The 24,199-nt window shown below is 44.2% G+C and overlaps 1 protein-coding gene across 1 annotated transcript; it reads right to left on the reverse strand.

Moving 5' to 3' along the window:
* Positions 1-2,099: 2,099 nt before the first annotated feature.
* Positions 2,100-11,208, reverse strand: LOC125536349. The gene is made up of 6 exons (XM_048699547.1): positions 10,279-11,208; positions 6,094-6,179; positions 5,907-6,011; positions 5,037-5,828; positions 4,347-4,569; positions 2,100-3,476 (listed from the first exon to the last, which is right to left on the reverse strand). The coding sequence occupies exons 1-6, from the start codon at positions 10,577-10,579 to the stop codon at positions 2,392-2,394; spliced, it is 2,592 nt and encodes an 863-aa protein (XP_048555504.1). The 5' UTR covers positions 10,580-11,208; the 3' UTR covers positions 2,100-2,391.
* Positions 11,209-24,199: the final 12,991 nt, after the last annotated feature.

A 24,199-nucleotide genomic window follows, 5' to 3' on the forward strand; every position in this document is an offset into this window, starting at 1 on the left:
TATATCATTAGAAACTTTTATTTTCACATACGAATTCGATGGTACGCTTTGTGTAACGTGCATGTCATATATCATTGTACTAACCCGTGGTCAAAGGTAACCTCAAAAAACGTATTAGGCCCTGTATAAATGAAAGGAGGGAGTACATTCCAGTTGTGTAGCCAGAGCTGACCACACCCCACGCCAGCCCTTAGAGCTACATTGTTGGCTATAATAGCTCTAGACAACGCAGGGCTTCCCCACTACGCCCAAGGCAACTTGGCCATGTTTTTTGCCAAGAAAAAGAATCCAGTATGTAGCTCTATACTCCCTTTGTAAAATAACACTCCCTTCGTCCGAAAATACTTGTCATCAAAATGGATAAAAGGGGGGTGTATCTAGACGTATTTTAGTTCTAGATGTATCGCGGCGCGAGATAGATGCTGGACTGCGTATAGGCTCGCTCAGCGTGGAATGCCGCACCCAGCCGGGTGCCCCCTTTGTGGGTGCCCCCGTCTATGGTGAGGAACCATAGACGGCCGATCTTCCACCCGCTCCTTGATTGCGTGGTCAAAAGAGAAGTCTGCCCATGCAATCAACTAGCGGCAGAGGCAGGAGACTGGTAGGAGCAATGGCTCCCCATCATTGATGTTTTGGTGTGTCTAGACTCCGCAATGACATTGTATTCGGCAATGTGACATCCAACGTATGGCACTTTGGAGGAAAAGGACCAATTGAGGCGAGTAGAATTGCTCAAGGGTGACACTTAGAAGTACACAACTACGATGCTGACGAGATCAAGCCACGGGAAGTAGTCTCGGTGCATCTGTGGATGGGTGTGAGGTGAAACTTGATCTTCGTCGAGCATTGATGGGTGGTAGGCCTGGCCAAATAGGTACTCCCTCCTTTCATATATATATATATAGGTCTAATACGTCTCTCGAGGTAGCCTTTGACCAAGGGTAAAAATATTAGTATATAAGATGTATGATATAAAAATTATATAATTAGAAACTTTTTTTCACATTCGAATTTGATGGTATGCTTTGTGTAACATGCATGTCATATATCATTGTACTAACCCATGGTCAAAGGTAACCTCAAAAAACGTATTAGGCCCTATATAAATGAAAGAAGGGGGTACATTCCAGTTGTGTAGCCAGAGCTGACCACACCCCACGCCAGCCCTTAAAGCTACATTGTTGGCTATAATAGCTCCAGACAACGCAGGGCTTCCCCACTACGCCCCAGGCAACATGGCCATGTTTTTTGCCAAAAAAAAATCCAGTATGTAGCTCTATACTCCCTTTGTAAAATGATACTCCCTTTGTCCGAAATACTTGTCATCAAAATGGATAAAAAGGGATGTATCTAGAACTAAAATACGTCTAGATATATCCCCTTTTATTCATTTTGATGACAAGTATTTCTAGATGAAGGGAGTATAAGATCTTTTAGGTCACTACTTACTTTAGTGATATATATAAAGATATTATAGTTTACAGAGGGAGTACGTGTGTGTGTATTTTATTGAATGTAATAATTCAAAACCCATTCTTTTGGAGCTTGCATTTCCCCAATTCAACGCCTTTTTGTTCGAGAACTGATTGCGACATGACCTGTGAGATGCTCTATTTTTTACCTAAATTTTTTCACTCTCTACGCCCAAAATCGGAATCTGCCCCACCGCTGCTGACCGCGTTGCCTTCCCTCTACGAAACAGGTACACACCCTTCTATGGCGTGTTCCAGAAAAAATGGTCATGATGGCTGGTTTGCATGGAGGAACAGGGCAAATAGGCAATGCATCATGGGGCATGGCCGTATCAGGGACATGAGGCCTAACATAACGGAAAAATGATGAGATCATCAGATCATGGGATGGCATTGGCACCCTGTACGATTTGACTTCAGAGTTCAGGATGCCACAAATAGGTTTTGCACAACACAGGAGGGGCAAATCCACTCATTTCGCAACTTCTAAAGAACAACATGCGCGGCAGCAGTTCACAGAACTCACCAGAATGAATCATGCCATTGAACTGCTAAAATCATTGCACAGCTTTAATGCAGACCAAACAACAACTCTTCTAGTTTAGCAAAAGGAAACTAGGACAAGAATGCTGTTCTCAACAGACGCACAACTTTTGCAATTGAGGATTTAACTTTGAAGCAAAAGTCACTCCTATACAATATGACTGCGAACGGTAATATTTAGTCTCCAATCCATGTATCTGGTGACAGATATGAGACGACTAGGAGCAAAATGCAGAAACTAGGAAAATTATGCGTATGAGACGTGATGTCGACGCCCTCTGCTATCGTTGACCTAGTAAAACCCCTCCACCGGGGTTGCATTACCATATCTATAGCTATGTACATGAAGTCCAACGAGGCTGAAGTTTCCCAAACTTCACGGCTTGCTGACATCTAAGTCTACGCCTACTTCCCCGTCGCAGTCTTGTTCATCATCGTCACCCCTATGTCGCTTCCCTAATACTCTTTGCTTCTCATCCTCTATAGGAGGAGAAGCCTTAACAGTTAAACTGAATACTTCATCGTTGCACTGCTGTTCAGCATCATCATCCCTTGGCCGCTTCCCTAGTATTGTCTCCTTTTCATCCTCTACAGAAGTAGCTGCCTTATCAGTCAAACTTAACACTTCATTATTGCAGTGCTGATCAGCATCGCCCTCCCTAGGTCCCCTTGCTAATAATGTTTGCTCATCATCATCTATAGAAGCAGAGCCCTTATCAGTTGAACAGAACACTTCCCCATTGCAGTTATGTTCCGCAGCATCGTCCCTAGGCCGCTTCCCCAATATCGTTCTCTTTTCATCCTCTGCAGCTGCAGAGGCCATGTGAGTTAAACTAACCTCAGTTTGCGTAGCAGCTCCTGTTTGTTCCCCATTGCAGTCCTGTTCAGCATCATCATACCTCACTCGCTTCACTAACACTGTTTGCTTCTCATCATCCTCTACAGAAGCAGAGCCCTTATCAGTCAAACTAAACATTTGCCCGTTGCAGTTCTGTTCTGCAGTACCCTCCCTAAGCCGCTTCCCTGACATCGTTTGCTTTTCAATCTCTGCAGCTGCAGAGGCTGTCTCAGTTAAACTAGCCTCAGTTTGCTTAGCAGCTCCTGTTTCTTCCCCATTGCAGTCATGTTCAGCATATCGCTTCCCTAATATTGTTTGCTTCTCATCATCTATAGAAGCAGAGGCCTTGTCAATCAAACTAACATCAGTTTGCATACTGACTCCAGTCTGTTTATCTCGACTGGAGTTTGCTTGCACAACAGCAAGCTCTTGATCAGATAGTGTAGAATTGGAGCCCAAACGACCAGTGGATGTCATGTTATCAAGTTGCCTAGTTTGGACACCAGCCGAAGGTATTCTCGACAACACATCTGGCTTCCTTTCTATATGTACCCAACGACTCTTGATCCAATCTCTTGAAATTCTTATATCATTTAGCTGGCATACACGAAAAAAGTTTTCACCTGGAACAATCATAATATAAGTGTCAGTGACATCCTTCTGTTGCAACTTGCAGAAGTAACTTTAAGAAGAAATACAGAAAAAATAGGGTACTTGGTAGAAGACGAGGCACATGCAGTTGCTAATTTCTATCACATGAAATACCAAGATAACATTCATTCTCCATCTAATGAATTGCTTCCACAATTTGCAAGCAGTTTTACATCATGATATAGATGATGGTGAATCATGATATGGCTTTTGGAATGTCAGTATTTTTGGAATTTACATACTGATTTAATAGTAACTGAAGCAAAAGATTTGTAGAGCAAAATGCCATGAAGTGCCTCAACATTTAGCAAAACAGTGAGTCTCAACACAATACAGTGTAATCCTCATGACTCACTCAATGCCAAAAGAATTGCAGTAACATGACAAACAAGACTCCAAACTGGATGTTTACCTATCACACAATGTATTTCATAAATTGTGCAACATGCTTTTTTTCAGGTTCCGACAGTAATAATTTTGCAAAATCAGCAGAATTATTGTCATACCAACACCATGGCAGGACAAAAGAAACAGTCATGCTCCCCTCCCAGATTTACAAAAGCTACTTATTTATGTGCGATGCACCTAGCTTGTACTAACAGTGTGAACTGACACACGGTAACATGGAGAAAACAATTAACAATCCGTGGCACCAAACTGATGGACGATGAGAAAATATTCCATTTTTAGGTAATATGGTTTAATCTAAAGGAGTGTAAGGAGTATGAATCACCAGGGGGGAAGGGGGGCAGTAAAGAGCTATTGAGATTTTGTTCTCTTATCTTGCGTATTTCGTAGGCAGACCAAGAATGGAAAAGCATCATTTCAGCAAGAGAAAGCACCTGGGAAATATATTTGCAGGCCATCAGATGAACCGGCATCTGTACTCACTAAAACTCCTTCCCACCAGCCATTAAATTGCCAGACATCAACAGCAGTTCCAGGTAAAAGAGCAGTGTCATCGACCAAAGTCTTTTGTTGAGGACGTGGCCTAATTCTTAGCCGGCCTGGGCATCTCAGTCCAAGTTTATCAGGAAGAGCCAATATAGAGGCACGTACACGCTCCTACATGGAAGCATAAAATAAGTTCAATTGGCATGGCAAGAAATAACCTCATCGGTGCTATAAAAACATACGCTTGTGCAGAAAAAACAGAATAGATCATGATATTGGGAAAAATAAAAGGAGTGCCAGAATGCCGAATATTATGATATACTCCCTCCGTTCTAAAATATAAGGTGTATTAATATTCCAAAAGGGCAAACGTAACCTATGTTTGACCAAGTTCATAGAAATTTGTATCAACATATACAATACCAAATATAGAAAATATGAAAGAAAATGCCATGGTGAATCTAATGATGCTGATTTGGTATTGTAGTCATTGATATTTTTTGCTCTATAAACTTGGTCGAACATAGAGAAGTTGACTTTTCTGAAAATTAATATACCTTATAATTTGGAACAGAGTATTATCACTTCAAATGCATAATCCAACTTAGAAAAGTTATACTAAGATCAGTTAGTCATACCTCCAATTTACCACAATCATCAGCATTTTCGAGATCATCATATTGAATCTTCAGTTTGTCATGACTAGTACATGGCCTCAGAACTGTACACCTGAACCAGCAGCCCACAATGCCACTGTCTTGAGATAAGACCTCTATCTTGTCACCAACGTTGTAGGTTGGCATAGGCTGACTCTGGGGCCCTATAAACTTAACTGAGAGATGTCTTACAGGAGATTGTTTATTACTTGGCTTCTGATAAGATGGTATGGAGTCTGCTTGTGGGCTTCGGCAGATTTTGGTACCTAAACATTTCGAATAAAGCCTCTCGAACTGCTTTGAAGACTTGGTCTTCCCAGGTGAACAATGTCTGAGTATCCTTATGACATCAGAACCATCCTTTTCTTGTTCAGGTGAAACTTTCAAGGATAGGACAGCAGCTTGATTAAAATATCCACGCAATGTTCTCAAGTCAAAATGCTTAAATTTATTTTTGCTGTACTGACGAAAGCAGAAACGGATCCCCGCCAATGAACTATTTGGCAAAGTGTCCCCACATTTTTCATAATGCTCTGGGGTTAAAACAGTAGCAATATCATCGACACACTCAACACTGATTACTTGAGAATAAGAGGTGATGAAAACTTCGCAAGGATGAGGAGCAGGAGGAGGTATGGCACAAGCAAATTCCTGGTTTTGATGAAACCATCGCACTTTAACTTTCTTGAGTCCCTTCTTATCTTCATACATATCCTCCAAGTATGCAAGATAACGGTTTTCCTCCTCAGACATGACAAGTGCAAAAGAGTGGATCTGCCAAATGATACATCATATAGAATTAAAAGATGGTTACCGGTAACTAAGTGTACAAACAGTCATAACAAAACTTACAGATATTGTGGTTCCATTACGACAAAAGGCTTGATAGTGCTGAAGCTGCTTGCTACAAGTCCAGAATGGACCAGACCACATAATGTCTGTACTGCAAGTTGTACCCTAATAATATAATTGGAAAATTATCAACATGTTCATGGAAGATGCGGCAAAACTATATGCAAAGTTATAGGTGATTGCGTACCAGATTGTGACACACATAGCTATCAGTTTCGCTGTATCCATCTAATCCAACATCATTGCCCATACGAGGTCCAAATTTTGAAAAATCTGGAATGAACAACAAGCAACTAGATATCAATATCACTGAGGAACAATCTGAAACAAAATAATACATGTCTCAATCATACAAGTTATATACTTATATCATTATATGCTGAACAGGACAGGCCTGACAGGTGGTCGAAACATTATGGCTAGGAAATGCAGCCAGGAAAATGATCACAAGGGATGTGTTAAGGCTCAGAAGGTCCATCTCCCTCAAATGGGATGACAATCTACCAAATGTAATAAACACAAAGAAGCAATTCACTCAAATCGAATCATGGCATACTAATTAAACTATAAGAATATAGTGAGCTAGTTTGCCTTGTTTTGCCAAAAATGAGGACAGCCTGTCACTAGGGTGCTTACAGCTTAAACTTGGTGTGAGCGCAGGGATGAAAATGGAGCAGAAACTTTCCGCTTTTCCAGAGGAAAAATAGAAAGGGGGAGGAAATATGAAAACGGAAACAGAAATTTGCAAAACGGAAGTGGAAATGGAATTTTTTATGCGGAAACAGAAACAAAAATGGAATGGTGTTTTCCGGTGGGACAGGCGTGGAAACGGAACTTTCCGTTTCCGTGAATATGGGATTTCCGTTTTGACTATAGACCTATGGCTGCTTTGTAGCCCAACCACCAAACAACACACAATGACACAATGAGTAGAATGGATAATTTGAGGCCCAACTTCTGCTACCACACATGTACTCAGCTTGACCCCATACGTAATTGTCCAGTACTACTACAATACTACGCTGAGTTACTAACTATAATGATATTATTTTGTAGCCATGTTAACAATTCTATAAATTCGTTTGTTTTTGTGTGTATTTCTCTATGATTCAAGGAGTTTTTAAGTTCCGGTCAACACCCACTTCTGTTTTCGTGTCTGCTTTGTATTCACTCTGTCCGTTTCTGGTAGTATCTGTTTCCGTATACATTTTCGGAGTTTCTGTATTTGTTTCCGCTTCTGCAAAAATATATGAAAACAAATGTGGTAACACTCAGTTCTGTCCGTTTCCGCTCCGTTTTCATCCCTATGTGAGCATGATTCAACTTTCACCTGTTAAACTTGCCTGCCTCATATAGTGTATGTGCTTTCCTTTTAATTCGCAACCATTCAATCCAGTTGGGTGCTCCTATGGTATTTTCATCCCATTCAAAAAAAGATGGCATTTTAGTTTCACAGAAAAGATGCCATTTTCATATTATGATGAGAAAAGGACACACAATTCATTTTTTTCCAACACATTGAAACTCCTATCACCAGCAAGTGCAATAATGATGGATAAGAAAACATAGACGGTAATAGATCTTCAGCAGCAAATGAATCAAGATAGCTGACAGAGTACAACTGAATCTTAACTAGTGTGAAGGCGCTTGCGGCCACGGGGAGTCATCTCAAGTGTGGTGGTGCGGGCTGAGCTTTGGTGATCAAAGGGATGATGCAGCGAGGTTGGAGTGGATTAAAGCTCTCAGCTGTTGATGGGTGTTCTTTGAGAAGTTAGTATTGGTATTCTTACTGGCTGTTAGTTGCTAAGAGCAAGTATAATAAAGTGCTATAAGCCTGCTTACATGGCACTATTGCTTATGTGGAGGAGAGAGACGAGGACAATGAAAGGAGTGAGCTCTCATGCAAGAGCCAACATATAAACGTGCTCCTAGGCAAATGGAGTAAATGCAAAGAGAAGAGAAAGAGAGCAATTGAAAAGGATGACTAACCTAATAGCCAACCTTATAGCCGGTCCTATTTTATGAGTGACTAATAATGACGATTTTGATGACATGTCAACCATATATAGCCAGCTGCTGGCTATACTATGACATGCCCTAATAGGTAAAAATGAATAAATGAGGGGAAAGAGAAAGTGGAAAAAAGGATTAACCTAATAGTAACCTTAAAGCGAACCCTATTATATGAGTGATTAATAATGTTGGCTTTTGATGATAAGGCGGTCTTATATAGCCAGCTGCTGGCTATATTATTAGCCTTGCTCTAAGTAGTGAATCAAAATTTCCACAGGTTGATGTGCGGTGTAGTTCCTGTTATCACTACGATAATACTTCTCTCGCAGACTCGAGTCCCATGTCGTTCCGCAAGGCCTCTTTGTCTGGATTTTTAATCCAAGTAAGATAACGATGGTCTTATCTCTAAAAACCTAGGGTATGTTTTGTTTGTGTCCAACACCTACCTTACCAAATTTTCAGTCATGACCAAAATTTTGTACCTTGTTTGGATGGTTGCCAAGTCCTTGGCATTCTCTAGTTCATTTTTCTTGCCAACATCGGCCAAATTCATCTTAGTGAGCTAACTTAAATAATCCCCAATCATGTATGCCTTAGTTCTGTAGTTCTACGTTCCTGAAGTGGTGATTTGAATTAGATCGATCATCAGTTTGCTACATTAAACCATATTATTGTTTGACATGTTCAACAGTTAGGTGTGGCAGAGATGCGTATGTTGAGATGGATGTGTGGCCACACGAGGAAGGATCGAGTCCGGAATGATGATATACGAGATAGACTTGGGGTAGCACCAATTGAAGAGAAGCTTGTCCAACATCGTCTGAGATGGTTTGGGCATATTCAGCGCAGGCCTCCAGAAGCTCCGGTGCATAGTGGACGGCTAAAGCGTGCGGAGAATGTCAAGAGAGGGTGGGGTAGACCGAATTTGACATGGGAGGAGTCCGTTAAGAGAGACCTGAAGGATTGGAGTATCACCAGAGAGCTAGCTATGGACAGGGGTGCGTGGAAGCTTGCTATCCATGTGCCAGAGCCATGAGTTGGTTGCGAGATCTTATGGGTTTCACCTCTAGCCTACCCCAACTTGTTTGGGACTAAAGGCTTTGTTGTTGTTGTTGTTGTTGTTGTTGTATTGTTTGAAACTATTCCCAGTGGATGGTCCTACTATGATTTTGCATATAAAGTAGACACTCATTATCTACAACAAGTGTCGAGCTTCCCCAGCTTTCATAATATTTAATTTTACACTTCCCATAGGAATGCCGACTGCTAGTTTCTAAGACCTGACAAACTCCTTAATTGGTGGCCTAGTGTACAATCTTGCATCCATGCTGGTATGGTTGCTAGTGCATTAGGTCTCCGGTTTGGTCAAACTGTAAAAGACAGGAGCGGACTTGCCTGCTTCCCTCCTTGTAAAATGATGGTGGAAAGGACTCGCAGGTCTGTAAGGGCATCTCCAATGCCAGGCGCTAGGGAAAATTTCCCGTTCTATCGGCAGTTGCGTCCTCAATTCCTGGCGTCGGGTGCCGCAGCGACGCAAAATAAGGCAGCGAGCGCTTGCCCTTTTTTCACACGAGATGAGGCACAAAGAGCTGTTCTCCACCCGTATTTAGTGCCGACGGTTAGCGCCTAGCATTGGCCCAGATAACACTTGGGTTTTTTAAAAATTCTGCTATTTGTCTTTTTCTGTTTAAGCGTCTAGATAAGCGTACACCATTGTAGATGCTCTAAAGTGCAATAAAACCATGTCATCAAACATCACATGTTACTGTCACCCAACAGGTAAAGCACAAAAGCTAAGACATCAACAAGTGGCTATCCAAACATTTATGCTAATTAATGTTACCACATCTCGAAGGGGAGCCCTGGCGCAGCGGTAAAGCTGTTGCCTTGTGACCAATGAGGTCACGGGTTCGAGTCCTGGAAACAGCCTCTTACAGAAATGTAGCGAAAGGGTGCGTACAATAGACCCAAAGTGGTCAGACCCTGCGCAAGCAGGAGCTATATGTACCGGGCTGCCCTTTTATGTTACCATATCTCAACATGAGATGAAATTGGACGGGACAACCTCAATTTTGACATACTTTGCCATTCGGGTATTTTCGCATTACAGTCTAACATGCCCTTGAAGGTTTAAGAAGTGCCTGATCGTGTCTATTGCAAAGCAAGCTTCTTTACTGAGGACCGATGCGGTAAACTATGTAGGCAAGATTTCAGTTTTGCTAAAGTGCCCTAGACAAACCCGTTCCAGAAACACTAGTCAACATAACATGTTAAATTCAAGAAACAATAACAGATGGTAATGCTTAGTATCAGCAAAATTAATGTATCAAATATTACAAACAGAGCAGGAGGGAATTACTTGAGGTGAGGGTCTTCGCCGGAAGGAAGGACTCGAGCCAATCCACCACCTCACGGCGTGACCGCCACTTGCGCGCAAACATCCCCTGCCCACCATCAGCGCCACCGGATCCCTGCGGCCCATGGAAATCCTCTGAAACGACGTAGAGCATGTGGCGCAGGCTCCGCTCGGTGCCCACGACTGCCAGGTGAGACACGCCCTCGGCGTCTTCCAAGTAGTAATGCACGACGCGGCTGCCCCTCTCCTGCGAGAGGAACTCCTCGCTCCACCTCACGAACTCCGGTCGGTCCTCCCTCGCCATGTTTGCCGCGGTACCAACAGGACGCACCCCCAGCCCGGAGTACTAAACAAAGGAAGGGGCCTTTGGCGACAGGCTCATGACCTTCCGGTGGGAGGGGGAGGGGGGGTCCTCAAAACGAAGAAAGCGGCTTTAGGGTTCTCGGGGAAGAAGGGGAAGCGGGGGACGTCTCTCCGAAACCTCGGAGGACGCAAAAATTGCACGGGGAACTTGAGATTGACGTGGAAAGCAGGGGGTTGGGGAACGGCGGCCGGGGATTCCTTGCAATCCCCGGGGGAGGAGGATTTCTGGGGCTTCAAAGAGACTTGGGGGCAGTTCTTGCGGGCCAAATCGGCTTAAATCGGAAGGGGTTCAGGCTGACCAAGAAGCCTTCCATGGAGCCAGGGGCAGCAGCGAGCGGGTTCTTGGGCTGGTTGGCCCCAAAAGGAAAACCAGAAATTTCAAGAAATTACTCCAGGAAGAAAGATGGCGGCAGCGGCGGAGGCGGAGGCGGCGGCGGAAAACGAGCAGGAGGGAGGCAGTCTGCTTGGAAAAGCCCCACTCCGAGAAGGCGAGGGCGGCGGCGGAGGAGCGCGGAGGGAGGTGGGAGGGGAGGCGGACAGGTGGGAGGGGAGGGGGGGCGAGGAGGAGGGTGAGATGCTTGAAAGGGGAATCTACTATGTCCCCCCTCTCTTTTCGGGTTTCTCTGTACCGCGTGGTTTTCGTTGGGGTGTGAAAGTGAAAAGTGTCAAGGTTTTCTTCTGCCTTGTATACGGAGTATGTAATAAAACTTTGAGAGGAACAAAGGTCAAAAACAGCATCTCTCAATCAAAAGTAAAAGGGAAAAGGTCAAGAACAGCTGTGACATGGCACCTATGGGATGAGTTGTTCCATGGTTTTTATATGCTAAATTTCATTTGTGTCATATGTTATGTGTTTTTTCAGTCGCAGTCATAAAAAACATCATACGTCGGGCTAGTAATTTAAACAACAAATGGTAGCACAAGCTCATATATTGGTCCTGAGAGAAATTTATGGATGAATACAAAATAGTATAAGGACTCTGGTCAAGTGACTAAAATTATAGTAATCAACTTGAAAACAGTGTTTTGTTATTAAGAAACTTTTTTTAAAAGGCACTTTGTTTGTTCACTAATCCATGGTGTCTCCCTCCAGGGTTCTCGAGGGAGATCCTCCATTGTTGACATCGGTTGCCATCATCACTTGAAGCGGGTCATTGGAGCCGCTGTAATTAGAGTTGGATTCATAGGGCGGGAAGCCCCCTAAGGTACGTTTCCGGTGTTGTTGTCGTAGTCGGAGTGTTGTAGCCTCCCACACAGTATCCCGCGACTTGAGCGTCGAGAGAGTACGAGGGGTTGTCATCACGCCAAGTCATACCATTGTGTCGCGTGGGGGCGTATCCAAGAGAGGGGCAAGTCACCCATGCGGTGTAGTCATCATAGGTCGTAGGAAATCCGTAATGGGCCCTAGTGTAGTACGAAGGGAGGTCGGGGTCATATCACATGGTGGAAGAGCCGTAGTTTACGCTCGCCGATGACCTAGGCATCCAAGTCACCGTCGGGAGCATTGAAGTAGATCCGTTTCGGGGAAGCAAGTTCAACGTGAAGGAGGTGTTGCAATAGCCATCAGACTTGTTGTTCTAATTCCGAACAGAGGAATTGTGGTTATCGCAGCAAGAGTCGAAGGCCATTTATAACATTTTCTAACACCATTGAAGAGGGCGATGTGGGTGAAGATGATGGAGGAGTGATTGATGTTGCTAATATGGTCTGCCAGCGAGAGGATCCTCATGGTCGGCGCCAACTGTCGAGTTTTTTTCAATGTACCTAACAACAGTGCAGAAGTTGCATTTTAATTTGTGTGACAGTGAGACGTCCCCTCGGGTCACCACATGGACACATGGGACATGTTCTACCCAGGTTCGGGCCCCCTTCATGCGAGTAACAACTCTACTCCTTTTCTAGAGTTATATCGCAAATGGATTGCAAATGGTGGAGTACAAAAACGTATTCGATGGGTTGGGGATGGACGGTCTATACAAGGTGTTTAGTTTGGATCTACCAATCGTGATAGTCACTACTACAATCCGTTTTACTATTGAGCCCTCATTACTGACTGATCTATGCCCACCAGTCAGTGATGACTATTCCAAATCAACAAAAAAGTCATCACTGGCCGGCCATATATATGGTTGGTCAGTAATAACTATTCCAAACAATCCATTTTGAGCGAAAAAATACATCATTGACCGGTCGTATATATCGCCTATCAGTGATGATATGCATCACAGCTAGACTGATATCACTGACCAGCCATCTACTCTGGCACGCCTATGTTGTACCGTTCATCATTAACTTGCTTACATTTCGGCCGTGAGTGATTTTCAACCTAGGTCGCAACTCACTCCTTAGCCAGTCCATATAAAAGATCCTAACCCTAGAGAGAGTCTTCTCCCTCTCACCTTGTGCAGCCAACCACACAAATCTCTCCACCTACCAAAACAAGACTCCACACACATCCTAATTCATTCCCGCCCTTCCCACATCAGGGCTGCCACCCACCGCCGACCTTGCCCCATATCCCTCAGACCTCATCGCCGACCTCCCTTACCGTCCCTGCCCCACCATCTCCTCCTCCCATCCCCTCCCTCCCCTCGTCACAAGATGAGAGAAGAGGGAGATAGAGCGACTAGGTCAGGTGACAGCCCAGATCCTCCATAGTCGCTTAGGGCCTCGACCAAGGTCGGCTCCTGATGGCCTGCAAGATACACAAGTTTGTGTTGCACCTTCGTGTAAGTATCGCAATAGTTATCGTCCCAACAAAGAGAGGAGGAGAGTATTGTGAGTGGAGTTAGGTCACACACAAGTTGTCATAGGTCTTGTGCAAATTAACGATCTGGAAATTTGTAGATGGTATTATTGTCCCTTGAAACAAATATACCAGAGTGGCAAAAGAGTTGATAGTTGCGGCGAGAATAATAAAGAGCTTAAAAGTAAATGGCATAAAGTGAAGCACTGGAAGTAAATGGTTGTTGTCTGCAATAGAGCAGTTAGGTGCAGAGAAACTTCGGATCATGGTGTACATCAAGTGTACTATTGCAACGGTAATACCAATTACCTTGTATTGTGATTCTAGCGCATATATTGTTTGCTATGTAGGTGGTTCACCTATGAGTGGTCGAACTCCTCCATGTAAGAATTGTTCTCCCTTATACTCTTGCTTTGACGTTGCCATAACATGGTCGTTTCAAGAATTAAGGTCATAAGACTAGAACAACACATTAGGTTTCGTGGATCACCATAATCTCATATTATGTTCGTTCCTCATAGATACCAACACCTATCACCTGGAGGTCACAAATTCACTAAACAATATGTGTTACCTGATACATCTTTGTTGTATCTACAACTTTTTATTGTTTCATGCTACATTTATATCATTCATACATACTTTTGGCACCAATTTATATCACTTTTATTTGCAATAGCCTATTAATCCAGTGCCAAAGGCCAGTTTCTGTTTTCTAGTGTTTTGGGGCTTTTCAGGACAAAAATTACAGAACATTTGATCAACCTTGCGGGACCGATAAAATCATGATTTGATTCTTGGACTAGAAATTTGCAAACAGGCCTAATTTCTCTGAATTTTCATGATAGCACAACTAGACAACCATTGATCAACTGGATTAGTTGCATTAGAAGAGATTTCTCTTATTCAACCATGGATGGAACCAAGAAATAATTTTGCAATTTTATGCCACTCTTTATGTCTCGGGGAATCTAAATGACTGCAACACTTGGGTGTTTGAATGGATGACAAAAACAGAGAAAATCACCTGCACTATTGACCGGTTCATTGATATGCGTCATTTTCCTCGCTTTGAGTTTGATGAATCTTGTGATCACACGCTACATTTCTAGGATGTTACTGGTGCTCAGTTGCACTTGTTGATGGACCCTATCAAGGTTGGCGATGCTTGTCCTACTAAGTGTCGGTGCTAAAACCGGTAGATCTCGGGTAGGGGGTGTTGGGGAACGTAGCAATAATTCAAAATTTTCCTACGTGTCACCAAGATCAATCTATGGAGTCATCTAGCAACGAGGGAGGAGTGAATCTACATACCCTTGTAGGTCGCGCGCGGAAGCGTTCAAGAGAACGGGGTTGATGGAGTCGTACTCGTCGTGATCCAAATCACCGATGATCCTAGCGCCGAACGGACGGCACCTCCGCGTTCAACACACGTACGGAGCAGCGACGTCTCCTCCTTCTTGATCCAGCAAAGGGGGGAGGAGAGGTTGATGGAGATCCAGCAGCACGATGGCGTGGTGGTGGAAGTAGCGGGATTCCAACAGGGCTTCGCCAAGCGCTGCGGGAGGAGGGAGATGTGTCATGGGAGGGAGAGGGAGGCGCCAGGGCTTAGGTGTTGTTGCCCTCCCTTCCCCACTATATATAGGGCCAAGGGAGAGGGGGGGCGCAGCCTTGGCCCTTCCTCCAAGGAAGGGTGCGGCCAGGGAGGAGTCCATCCTCCCCAAGGCACCTAGGAGGTGCCTTCCCCCTTTAGGACTCTTCCTTTCCCTTATCTCTTGGCGCATGGGCCTCTTGGGGCTGGTGTCCTTAGCCCATATAGGCCAAGGCACACACCCCTACAGCCCATGTGGCCCCCGGGGCAGGTGGACCCCCTTGGTGGACCCCCGGACCCCTTTCGGCACTCCCGGTACAATACCGATAATGCGCGAAACTTTTCCGGCGACCAAAACAAGACTTCCCATATATAAATCTTTACCTCCGGACCATTCCGGAACTCCTCGTGACGTCCGGGATCTCATCTGGGACTCCGAACAACTTTCGGGTTACCGCATACTAATATCTCTATAACCCTAGCGTCACCGAACCTTAAGTGTGTAGACCCTACGGGTTCGGGAGACACGTAGACATGACCGAGACGACTCTCCGGCCAATAACTAACAGCGGGATCTGGATACCCATGTTGGCTCCCACATGTTCCATGATGATCTCATCGGATGAACCACGATGTCAAGGACTTAATCAATCTCGTATGCAATTCCCTTTGTCTATCGGTACGATACTTGCCCGAGATTCGATCGTTGGTATCTCGATACCTTGTTCAATCTCGTTACCGGCAAGTCTCTTTACTCGTTCCGTAACACATCATCCCGTGATCAACTCCTTGATCACATTGTGCACATTATGATGATGTCCTACCAAGTGGGCCCAGAGATACCTCTCCGTTTACACGGAGTGACAAATCCCAGTCTCGATTCGTGCCAACCCAACAGACACTTTCGGAGATACCTGTAGTGTACCTTTATAGCCACCCAGTTACGTTGTGACGTTTGGCACACCCAAAGCACTCCTATGGTATCCGGGAGTTGCACAATCTCATGGTCTAAGGAAATGATACTTGACATTAGAAAAGCTTTAGCATACGAACTACATGATCTTGTGCTAGGCTTAGGATTGGATCTTGTCCATCACATCATTCTTCTAATGATGTGATCCCGTTATCAATGACATCCAATGTCCATGGTCAAGAAACCGTAACTATCTATTGATCAACGAGCTAGTCAACTAGAGGCTTACTAGGGACATGGTGTTGTCTATGTATCCACACATGTATCTGAGTTTCCTATCAATACAATTCTAGCATGGATAATAAACGATTATCATGAACAAGGAAATATAATAATAACCAATTTATTATTGCCTCTAGGGCATATTTCCAACAGTCTCCCACTTGCACTAGAGTCAATAATCCAGTTCACATCGCTATGTGACTAACACTCAAGGTCACATCCCCATGTGACTAACACCCAAAGAGTCTACTAGAGTCAATAATCTAGTTCACATTACCATGTGATTAACACTCGATGAGTTCTGGGTTTGATCATGTTATGCTTGTGAGAGATGTTATAGTCAACGGATCTGAACCTTTTAGATCCGTGTGTGCTTTACAAATCTCTATGTCATCTCCTAGATGCAGCTACCACGTTCTATTTGGAGCTATTCCAAACAACTGTTCTACTATACGAATCCAGTTTACTACTCAGAATAATCTGGATTAGTGTCAAAGTTTGCATCGGCGTAACCCTTTAAGACGAACTCTTTTACCACCTCCATAATCGAGAAAATTCCTTAGTCCACTAGTTACTAAGGATAACTTTGACCGCTGTCCTGTGATCCATTCTTGGATCACTCTTGTACCCCTTGACTGACTCATGGCAAGGCACACTTCAGGTGCGGTACACAACATAGCATATTGTAGAGAGCCTATGATAAAAGCATAGGGGACGACCTTCGTCCTTCCTCTTTCTTCTGCTGTGGTCGAGCTTAACTTCATACCTTACAACTCAGGCAAGAACTCCTTCTTTGACTGATCCATCTTGAACACCTTCAAGATCATGTCAAGGTATGTGCTCATTTGAAAGTACCATTAAGCGTTTTTGATCTATCCTTATAGATCTTGATGCTTAATGTTCAAGTAGCTCAATCCAGGTTTTCCATTGAAAAACACCTTCAAATGACCCTATATGCTTTCCAGAAATCCTACATCATTTCTGATCCATAATATGTCAACAACATATACTTATCAGAAATTCTATAGTGCTCCCACTCACTTCTTTGGAAATACAAGTTTCTCATAAACTTTGTATACACCCAAAATCTTTGATCATCTCATCAAAGCATACATTCCAACTCCGAGATGCTTACTCCAGTCCTTAGAAGGATTGCTGGAGCTTTGCATACTTATTAGCATCTTTCAGGATTGACAAAACCGTTCGGTTGTATCACATACAACCTTTCCTCAAGAAAATCGTCGAGGAAACAATGTTTTGACATCCTATCTGCAAGATTTCATAAATAATGCAGTAATTGCTAATATAATTCCAACAGACTCTTAGCATCGCTACGAGTGAGAAAGTCTCATCGTTGTCAACTCCTTGAACTTGTCGGAAAACATCTTAACGACAAGTCAAGCTTTCTTTAATGGTGACATTTACCATCATTGTCCGTCTTCCTTTTAAAATCCATCTGCACTCAACAGCCTTACGACCATCGAGCTGTTCTGCCAAAGTCTACAATTTGTTTTCATACATGGATCCTCTCTCGGATTTTATGGCCTCGAGCCATTTATCGGAATCCGGGCCCACCATTGCTTCTCCATAGCTCATAGGTTCATTGTTGTCTAGCAACATGACTTCCAAGACAGGATTACGTACCACTCTGAAGTAGTACGCATCCTTGTCATCCCACGAGGTTTGGCAGTGACTTGATCTGAAGTTTCATGATCACTATCATAAGCTTCCACTTCAATTGGTGTAGGTGCCACAGGAACAACTTCCTGTGCCCTGCCACACACTAGTTGAAGAGACGGTTCAATAACCTCATCAAGTCTCCACCATCCTCCCACTCAATTCTTTCGAGAGAAACTTTTCCTCGAGAAAGGACCCGATTCTAGAAACAATCCCTTATTGCTTTCGGATCTGAGACAGGAGGTATACCCAACTGTTTTGGGTGTCCTATGAAGATGCATTTATCCGCTTTGGGTTCGAGCTTATCAGCCTGAAACTTTTTCACATAAGCGTCGCAGCCCCAAACTTTTAAGAAATGACAGCTTAGGTTTCTCTAAACCATAGTTCATACGGTGTCATCTCATTGGAATTACGTGGTGCCCTATTTAAAGTGAATGTGGTTGTCTCTAATGCCTAACCCATAAACTGTCGTGGTAATTCGATAAGAGACATCATGGTATGCATCATATCCAATAGGGTGCAGTTATGATGTTCGGACACACCATCACACTACAGTGTTCCAGGCTGTATTAGTTGTGAAACAATTTCCACAATGTCTTAATTCTGTGCCAAACTCGTAATTCAGATATTCATCTCTATGATCATATCATAGATATTTTATCCTCTTGTCACGACGATCTTTCAACTTCACCCTGAAATTACTTGAACCTTTCAATAATTCAGACTCGTGATTTATCAAGTAAATGTACTCAACATCTACTCAAATCATCTGTGAAGTAAGAACATAACGATATCCACTACACGCCTCAGCACTCATTGGACTGCACACATCAAAATGTATTTCTTCCAACAAGTTGCTTTCTAGTTCCATTTTACTGAAAACGAGGCTTTCAGTCATCTTGCCCATGTGGTATGATTTGCATGTCTCAAGTGATTCAAAAACAAGTGAGTCCAAACGGTCCATTTGCATGGAGTTTCTTCATGCATATACACCAATAGACATGGTTCGCATGTCTCAAACTTTTCAAAAATGAGTGAGTCCAAATATCCATCAACATGGAGCCTCTTCATGTGTTTTATACCGATATGACTTAAGTGGCAGTGCCACAAGTAGGTGGTACTATCATTACTATCTTATATCTTTTGGCATGAACATGTGTATCATTATGATCGAGATTCAATGAACCATTCATTTTAGGTGCAAGACCATTGAAGGTATTATTCAAATAAACAGAGTAACCGTTATTCTCCTTAAATGAATAACCGTATTGTGATAGACATAATCCAATCATGTCTATGCTCAACGCAAACACCAATCTCGATGGTAGAGGGAGCGTGCGATGCTTGATCATATCAACATTGGAAACACTTCCAACACATATCGTCAGCTCACCTTTAGCTAGTCTCCGTTTATTCCGTAGCTTTTATTTCGAGTTACTAACACTTAGCAACCGAACCGGTATCTAATACCCTGGTGCTACTAGGAGTACTAGTAAAGTACACATCAACACAATGTATATCCAATATACTTCTATCGACCTTGCCAGCATTCTCATCTACCAAGTATCTAGGGTAATTCTGCTCCAGTGGCTGTTCCCCTTATTACAGAAGCACTTAGTCTCGGGTTTGGGTTCAACCTTGGGTTTCTTCACTAGAGCAGCAGCTGAATTGCCGTTTCATGAAGTATCCCTTCGTGCCCTTGCCCTTCTTGAAACTAGTGGTTTCACCAACCATCAACAATTGATGCTCCTTCTTGATTTCTACTTTTGTGGTGTCAAACATCGCGAATATCTCAAGGATCATCATATATGTCCCTGATATATTATAGTTCATCATGAAGCTCTAGCAGCTTGGTGGTAATGACTTCGGAGAAACATCACTATCTCATCTAGAAGATCAACTCCCACTTGATTCAAATAATTGTTGTACTCAGAGAATCTGAGCACAAGCTCAACAATTGAGCTTTTCTCCCTTAGTTTGCAGGCTAAGAAAATCGTCGGAGGTCTTATACCTCTTGACGTGGGCACGAGCCTGAAATCCCAATTTCAGCCCTCGAAACATCTCATATGTTTCACGACGTTTCAAAACGTCTTCGGTGCCTCAACTCTAAACCGTTTAACTGAACTATCACGTAGTTATCAAAATGTGTATGTCAGATGTTCGCAACATCCACAGACAACGTTCGAGGTTCAGCACACTGAGCGGTGCATTAAGGACATAAGCCTTCTATGAAGCAATGAGGACAATCCTCAGTTTACGGACCTAGTCCGCATAATTGCTACTATCAACTTTCAACTAAATTTTCTCTAGGAACATAACTAAATAGTAGAACTGAAGCGCGAGCTACGACATAATTTGCGAAGACCTTTTGACTATGTTCAGGATATTAAGTTCATCTTATGAACTCCCACTCAGATAGACATCCCTCTAGTCATCTAAGTGATTACATGATCCGAGTCAACTAGGCCGTGTCCGATCATCACGTGAGATGGACTAGTCAACATCGGTGAACATCTTCATGTTGATCGTATCTTCTATACGACTCATGCTCGACCTTTCGGTCTCTTGTGTTCCGAGGCCATGTCTGTACATGCTAGGCTCGTCAAGTTAACCTAAGTGTTTCACATGTGTTCCGAGGCCATGTCTGTACATGCTAGGCTCGTCAACACCCGTTGTATTCGAACGTAAGAATCTATCACACCCGATCATCACGTGGTGCTTCGAAACGACGAACTTTCGCAACGGTGCACAGTTAGGGGGAACACCTTCTTGAAATTTTAGTGAGGGATCATCTTATTTACTACCGTCGTTCTAAGCAAATAGGATGGATAAACATGATAAACATCACATGCAATCAAATAGTGACATGATATGGCCAATATCACTTTGCTCCTGCTCCTTTTGATCTCCATCTTCGGGGCTCCATGTCATCATCGTCATGTCACCGGCATGACACCATGATCTCCATCATCATGATCTCCATCATCGTGTCTTCATGAAGTTGCTCGCCAACTATTACTTCTACTACTACTAACGGTTAGCAATAAAGTAAAGTAATTACATGAGTTTATCGTTGACACGCAGGTCATAAATAAAATAAAGACAACTCCTATGGCTCCTGCCGGTTGTCATACTCATCGACATGCAAGTCGTGATTCCTATTACAAGAACATGATCAATCTCATACATCGCATATTATTCATCACATTCTTCTTGGCCATATCACATCACATAGCATACCCTGCAAAAACAAGTTAGACGTCCTCTAATTGTTGTTTGCATGTTTTACGTGGCTGCTATGGGTTTCTAGCAAGAACGTTTCTTACCTACGCAAAACCACAACGTGATATGCCAATTGCTATTTACCCTTCATAAGGACCCTTTTCATCGAATCCGTTCCGACTAAAGTGGGAGAGACAGACACCCGCCAGCCACCTTATGCAACTAGTGCATGTCAGTCGGTGGAACCGGTCTCACGTAAGCGTACGTGTAAGGTTGGTCCGGGCCGCTTCATCCCACAATACCGTCGAAACAAGATTGGACTAGTAACGGTAAGCATATTGAACAAAATCAACGCCCACAACTACTTTGTGTTCTACTCGTGCATAGAATCTACGCAATAGACCTAGCTCATGATGCCACTGTTGGGGAACGTAGCAATAATTCAAAATTTTCCTACGTGTCACCAAGATCAATCTATGGAGTCATCTAGCAACGAGGGAGGAGTGAATCTACATACCCTTGTAGATCGCGCGTAGAAGCGTTCAAGAGAACGGGGTTGATGGAGTCGTACTCGTCGTGATCCAAATCACCGATGATCCTAGCGCCGAACGGACGGCACCTCCGCGTTCAACACACGTACGGAGCAGCGACGTCTCCTCCTTCTTGATCCAGCAAAGGGGGGAGGAGAGGTTGATGGAGATCTAGCAGCACGACGGCGTGGTGGTGGAAGTAGCGGGATTCCAACAGGGCTTCGCCAAGCGCTGCGGGAGGAGGGAGATGTGTCATGGGAGGGAGAGGGAGGCGCCAGGGCTTAGGTGTTGCTGCCCTCCCTTCCCCACTATATATAGGGCCAAGGGAGAGGGGGGGGCGCAGCCTTGGCCCTTCCTCCAAGGAAGGGTGCGGCCAGGGAGGAGTCCATCCTCCCCAAGGCACCTAGGAGGTGCCTTCCCCCTTTAGGACTCTTCCTTTCCCTTATCTCTTGGCGCATGGGCCTCTTGGGGCTGGTGTCCTTGGCCCATATAGGCCAAGGCGCACACCCCTACAGCCCATGTGGCCCCCGGGGCAGGTGGACCCCCTTGGTGGACCCCCGGACCCCTTTCGGCACTCCCGGTACAATACCGATAATGCGCGAAACTTTTCCGGCGACCAAAACAAGACTTCCCATATATAAATCTTTACCTCCGGACCATTCCGGAACTCCTCGTGACGTCCAGGATCTCATCCGGGACTCCGAACAACTTTCGGGTTACCGCATACTAATATCTCTATAACCCTAGCGTCATCGAACCTTAAGTGTGTAGACCCTACGGGTTCGGGAGACATGTAGACATGACCGAGACGACTCTCCGGCCAATAACTAACAGCGGGATCTGGATACCCATGTTGGCTCCCACATGTTCCACGATGATCTCATCGGATGAACCACGATGTCAAGGACTTAATCAATCCCGTATGCAATTCCCTTTGTCTATCGGTACGATACTTGCCCGAGATTCGATCGTTGGTATCCCAATACCTTGTTCAATCTCGTTACCGGCAAGTCTCTTTACTCGTTCCGTAACACATCATCCCGTGATCAACTCCTTGATCACATTGTGCACATTATGATGATGTCCTACCGAGTGGGCCCAGAGATACCTCTCCGTTTACACGGAGTGACAAATCCCAGTCTCGATTCGTGCCAACCCAACAGACACTTTCGGAGATACCTATAGTGTACCTTTATAGCCACCCGGTTACGTTGTGACGTTTGGCACACCCAAAGCACTCCTACGGTATCCGGGAGTTGCACAATCTCATGGTCTAAGGAAATGATACTTGACATTAGAAAAGCTTTAGCATACGAACTACATGATCTTGTGCTAGGCTTAGGACTGGGTCTTGTCCATCACATCATTCTTATAATGATGTGATCCCGTTATCAATGACATCCAATGTCCATGGTCAGGAAACCGTAAGCATCTATTGATCAACGAGCTAGTCAACTAGAGGCTTACTAGGGACATGGTGTTGTCTATGTATCCACACATGTATCTGAGTTTCCTATCAATACAATTCTAGCATGGATAATAAACGATTATCATGAACAAGGAAATATAATAATAACCAATTTATTATTGCCTCTAGGGCATATTTCCAACAGGGGGTCCCAAGCTTGGTGATCTAGGCTAGATGGTAATAGGAAAAGTAGGGTGATGGAGCGAATTCCCGTCAGATCCCTCGGTAGAGTTCATGGCGAGACCGGAAGTACCGAAACGGAGTCTGCACACACACAATTTACCCAGGTTTGGGCCTTCGAAGAGTAATACCTTGATCATTTCATTGATATGCGTCATTTTCCTCGCTTTGAGTTTGATAAATCTTGTGATCACATGCTACATTTCTAGGATGTTACTGGTGCTCAGCTGCACTTGTTGATGGGCCCTATCAAGGTTGGCGATGCTTGTCCTACTAAGTGTCGGTGCTAAAACCGGCAGATCTCGGGTAGGGGGTCCCAAGCTTGCTGGTCTGGACTAGATGGTAACAGGAAAAGTAGGGTGACGGAATGAATTCCCGTCAAATCCCTCGGTAGAGTTCGTGGCGAGACCAGAAGTACCGAAACAGAGTCTGCACACACAATTTACCCAGGTTCGGGCCTTCGAAGAGTAATACCTTGTGTCCTACTTTGTTTGGTATTCATGGTGAGGGGATACCTCATGCACAGGATTACAGTGGTCAAGATATCTACCGAGAGTTGAGTTCTAGATTGGATCCCTAATGAGGTCCTAGACCTAGCTTTATATAAACAATAGAGGTCTAGGGTCCACACAGAGAAGATATCAGATCGATCTGGCTGCCGCCTTCTGCCTTGGGGTACACATCCGCCGTCCTCTCCTTCTTAGGGTTCTTTGGGCCTGGTGAGCCCTGGTCAAGGTCGAGGCCGGGCTCCTTTACATTAGGCACCCCGGGTTTGGGACCCCATCAGTAGCCCCCGAGTGTGACGGAGGTCGCGAGCATCCGGGCTCCAAGATTCTGTTGGGCTCTTCTCTTCGTGTCTCCGGCCTCCCGAGTCGTTGTAGGGTGGTCATGTTCCTCTTTTTACCGGTGATGCCACTATCTCCTCTTTGGATGGCAGGGCCGGACAAACTTA

This window comes from Triticum urartu, chromosome 2 (genome assembly GCF_003073215.2).
Source record: "Triticum urartu cultivar G1812 chromosome 2, Tu2.1, whole genome shotgun sequence".
Classification (NCBI taxonomy): Eukaryota; Viridiplantae; Streptophyta; class Magnoliopsida; order Poales; family Poaceae; genus Triticum; species Triticum urartu.

Bases quoted from the DNA above. Each gene is read 5' to 3' on its own strand.
- LOC125536349 (XM_048699547.1), bottom strand. From the start codon at position 10,579: ATGGCGAGGGAGGACCGACCGGAGTTCGTGAGGTGGAGCGAGGAGTTC. The intron at 6,180-10,278 runs GTAATTCCCTCC...TGTTCATTCCAG, and splicing joins GGCGAAGACCCTCACCTCAA to ATTTTTCAAAATTTGGACCT. The intron at 3,477-4,346 runs GTGCTTTCTCTT...TGATTGTTCCAG, and splicing joins CCTGCAAATATATTTCCCAG to GTGAAAACTTTTTTCGTGTA.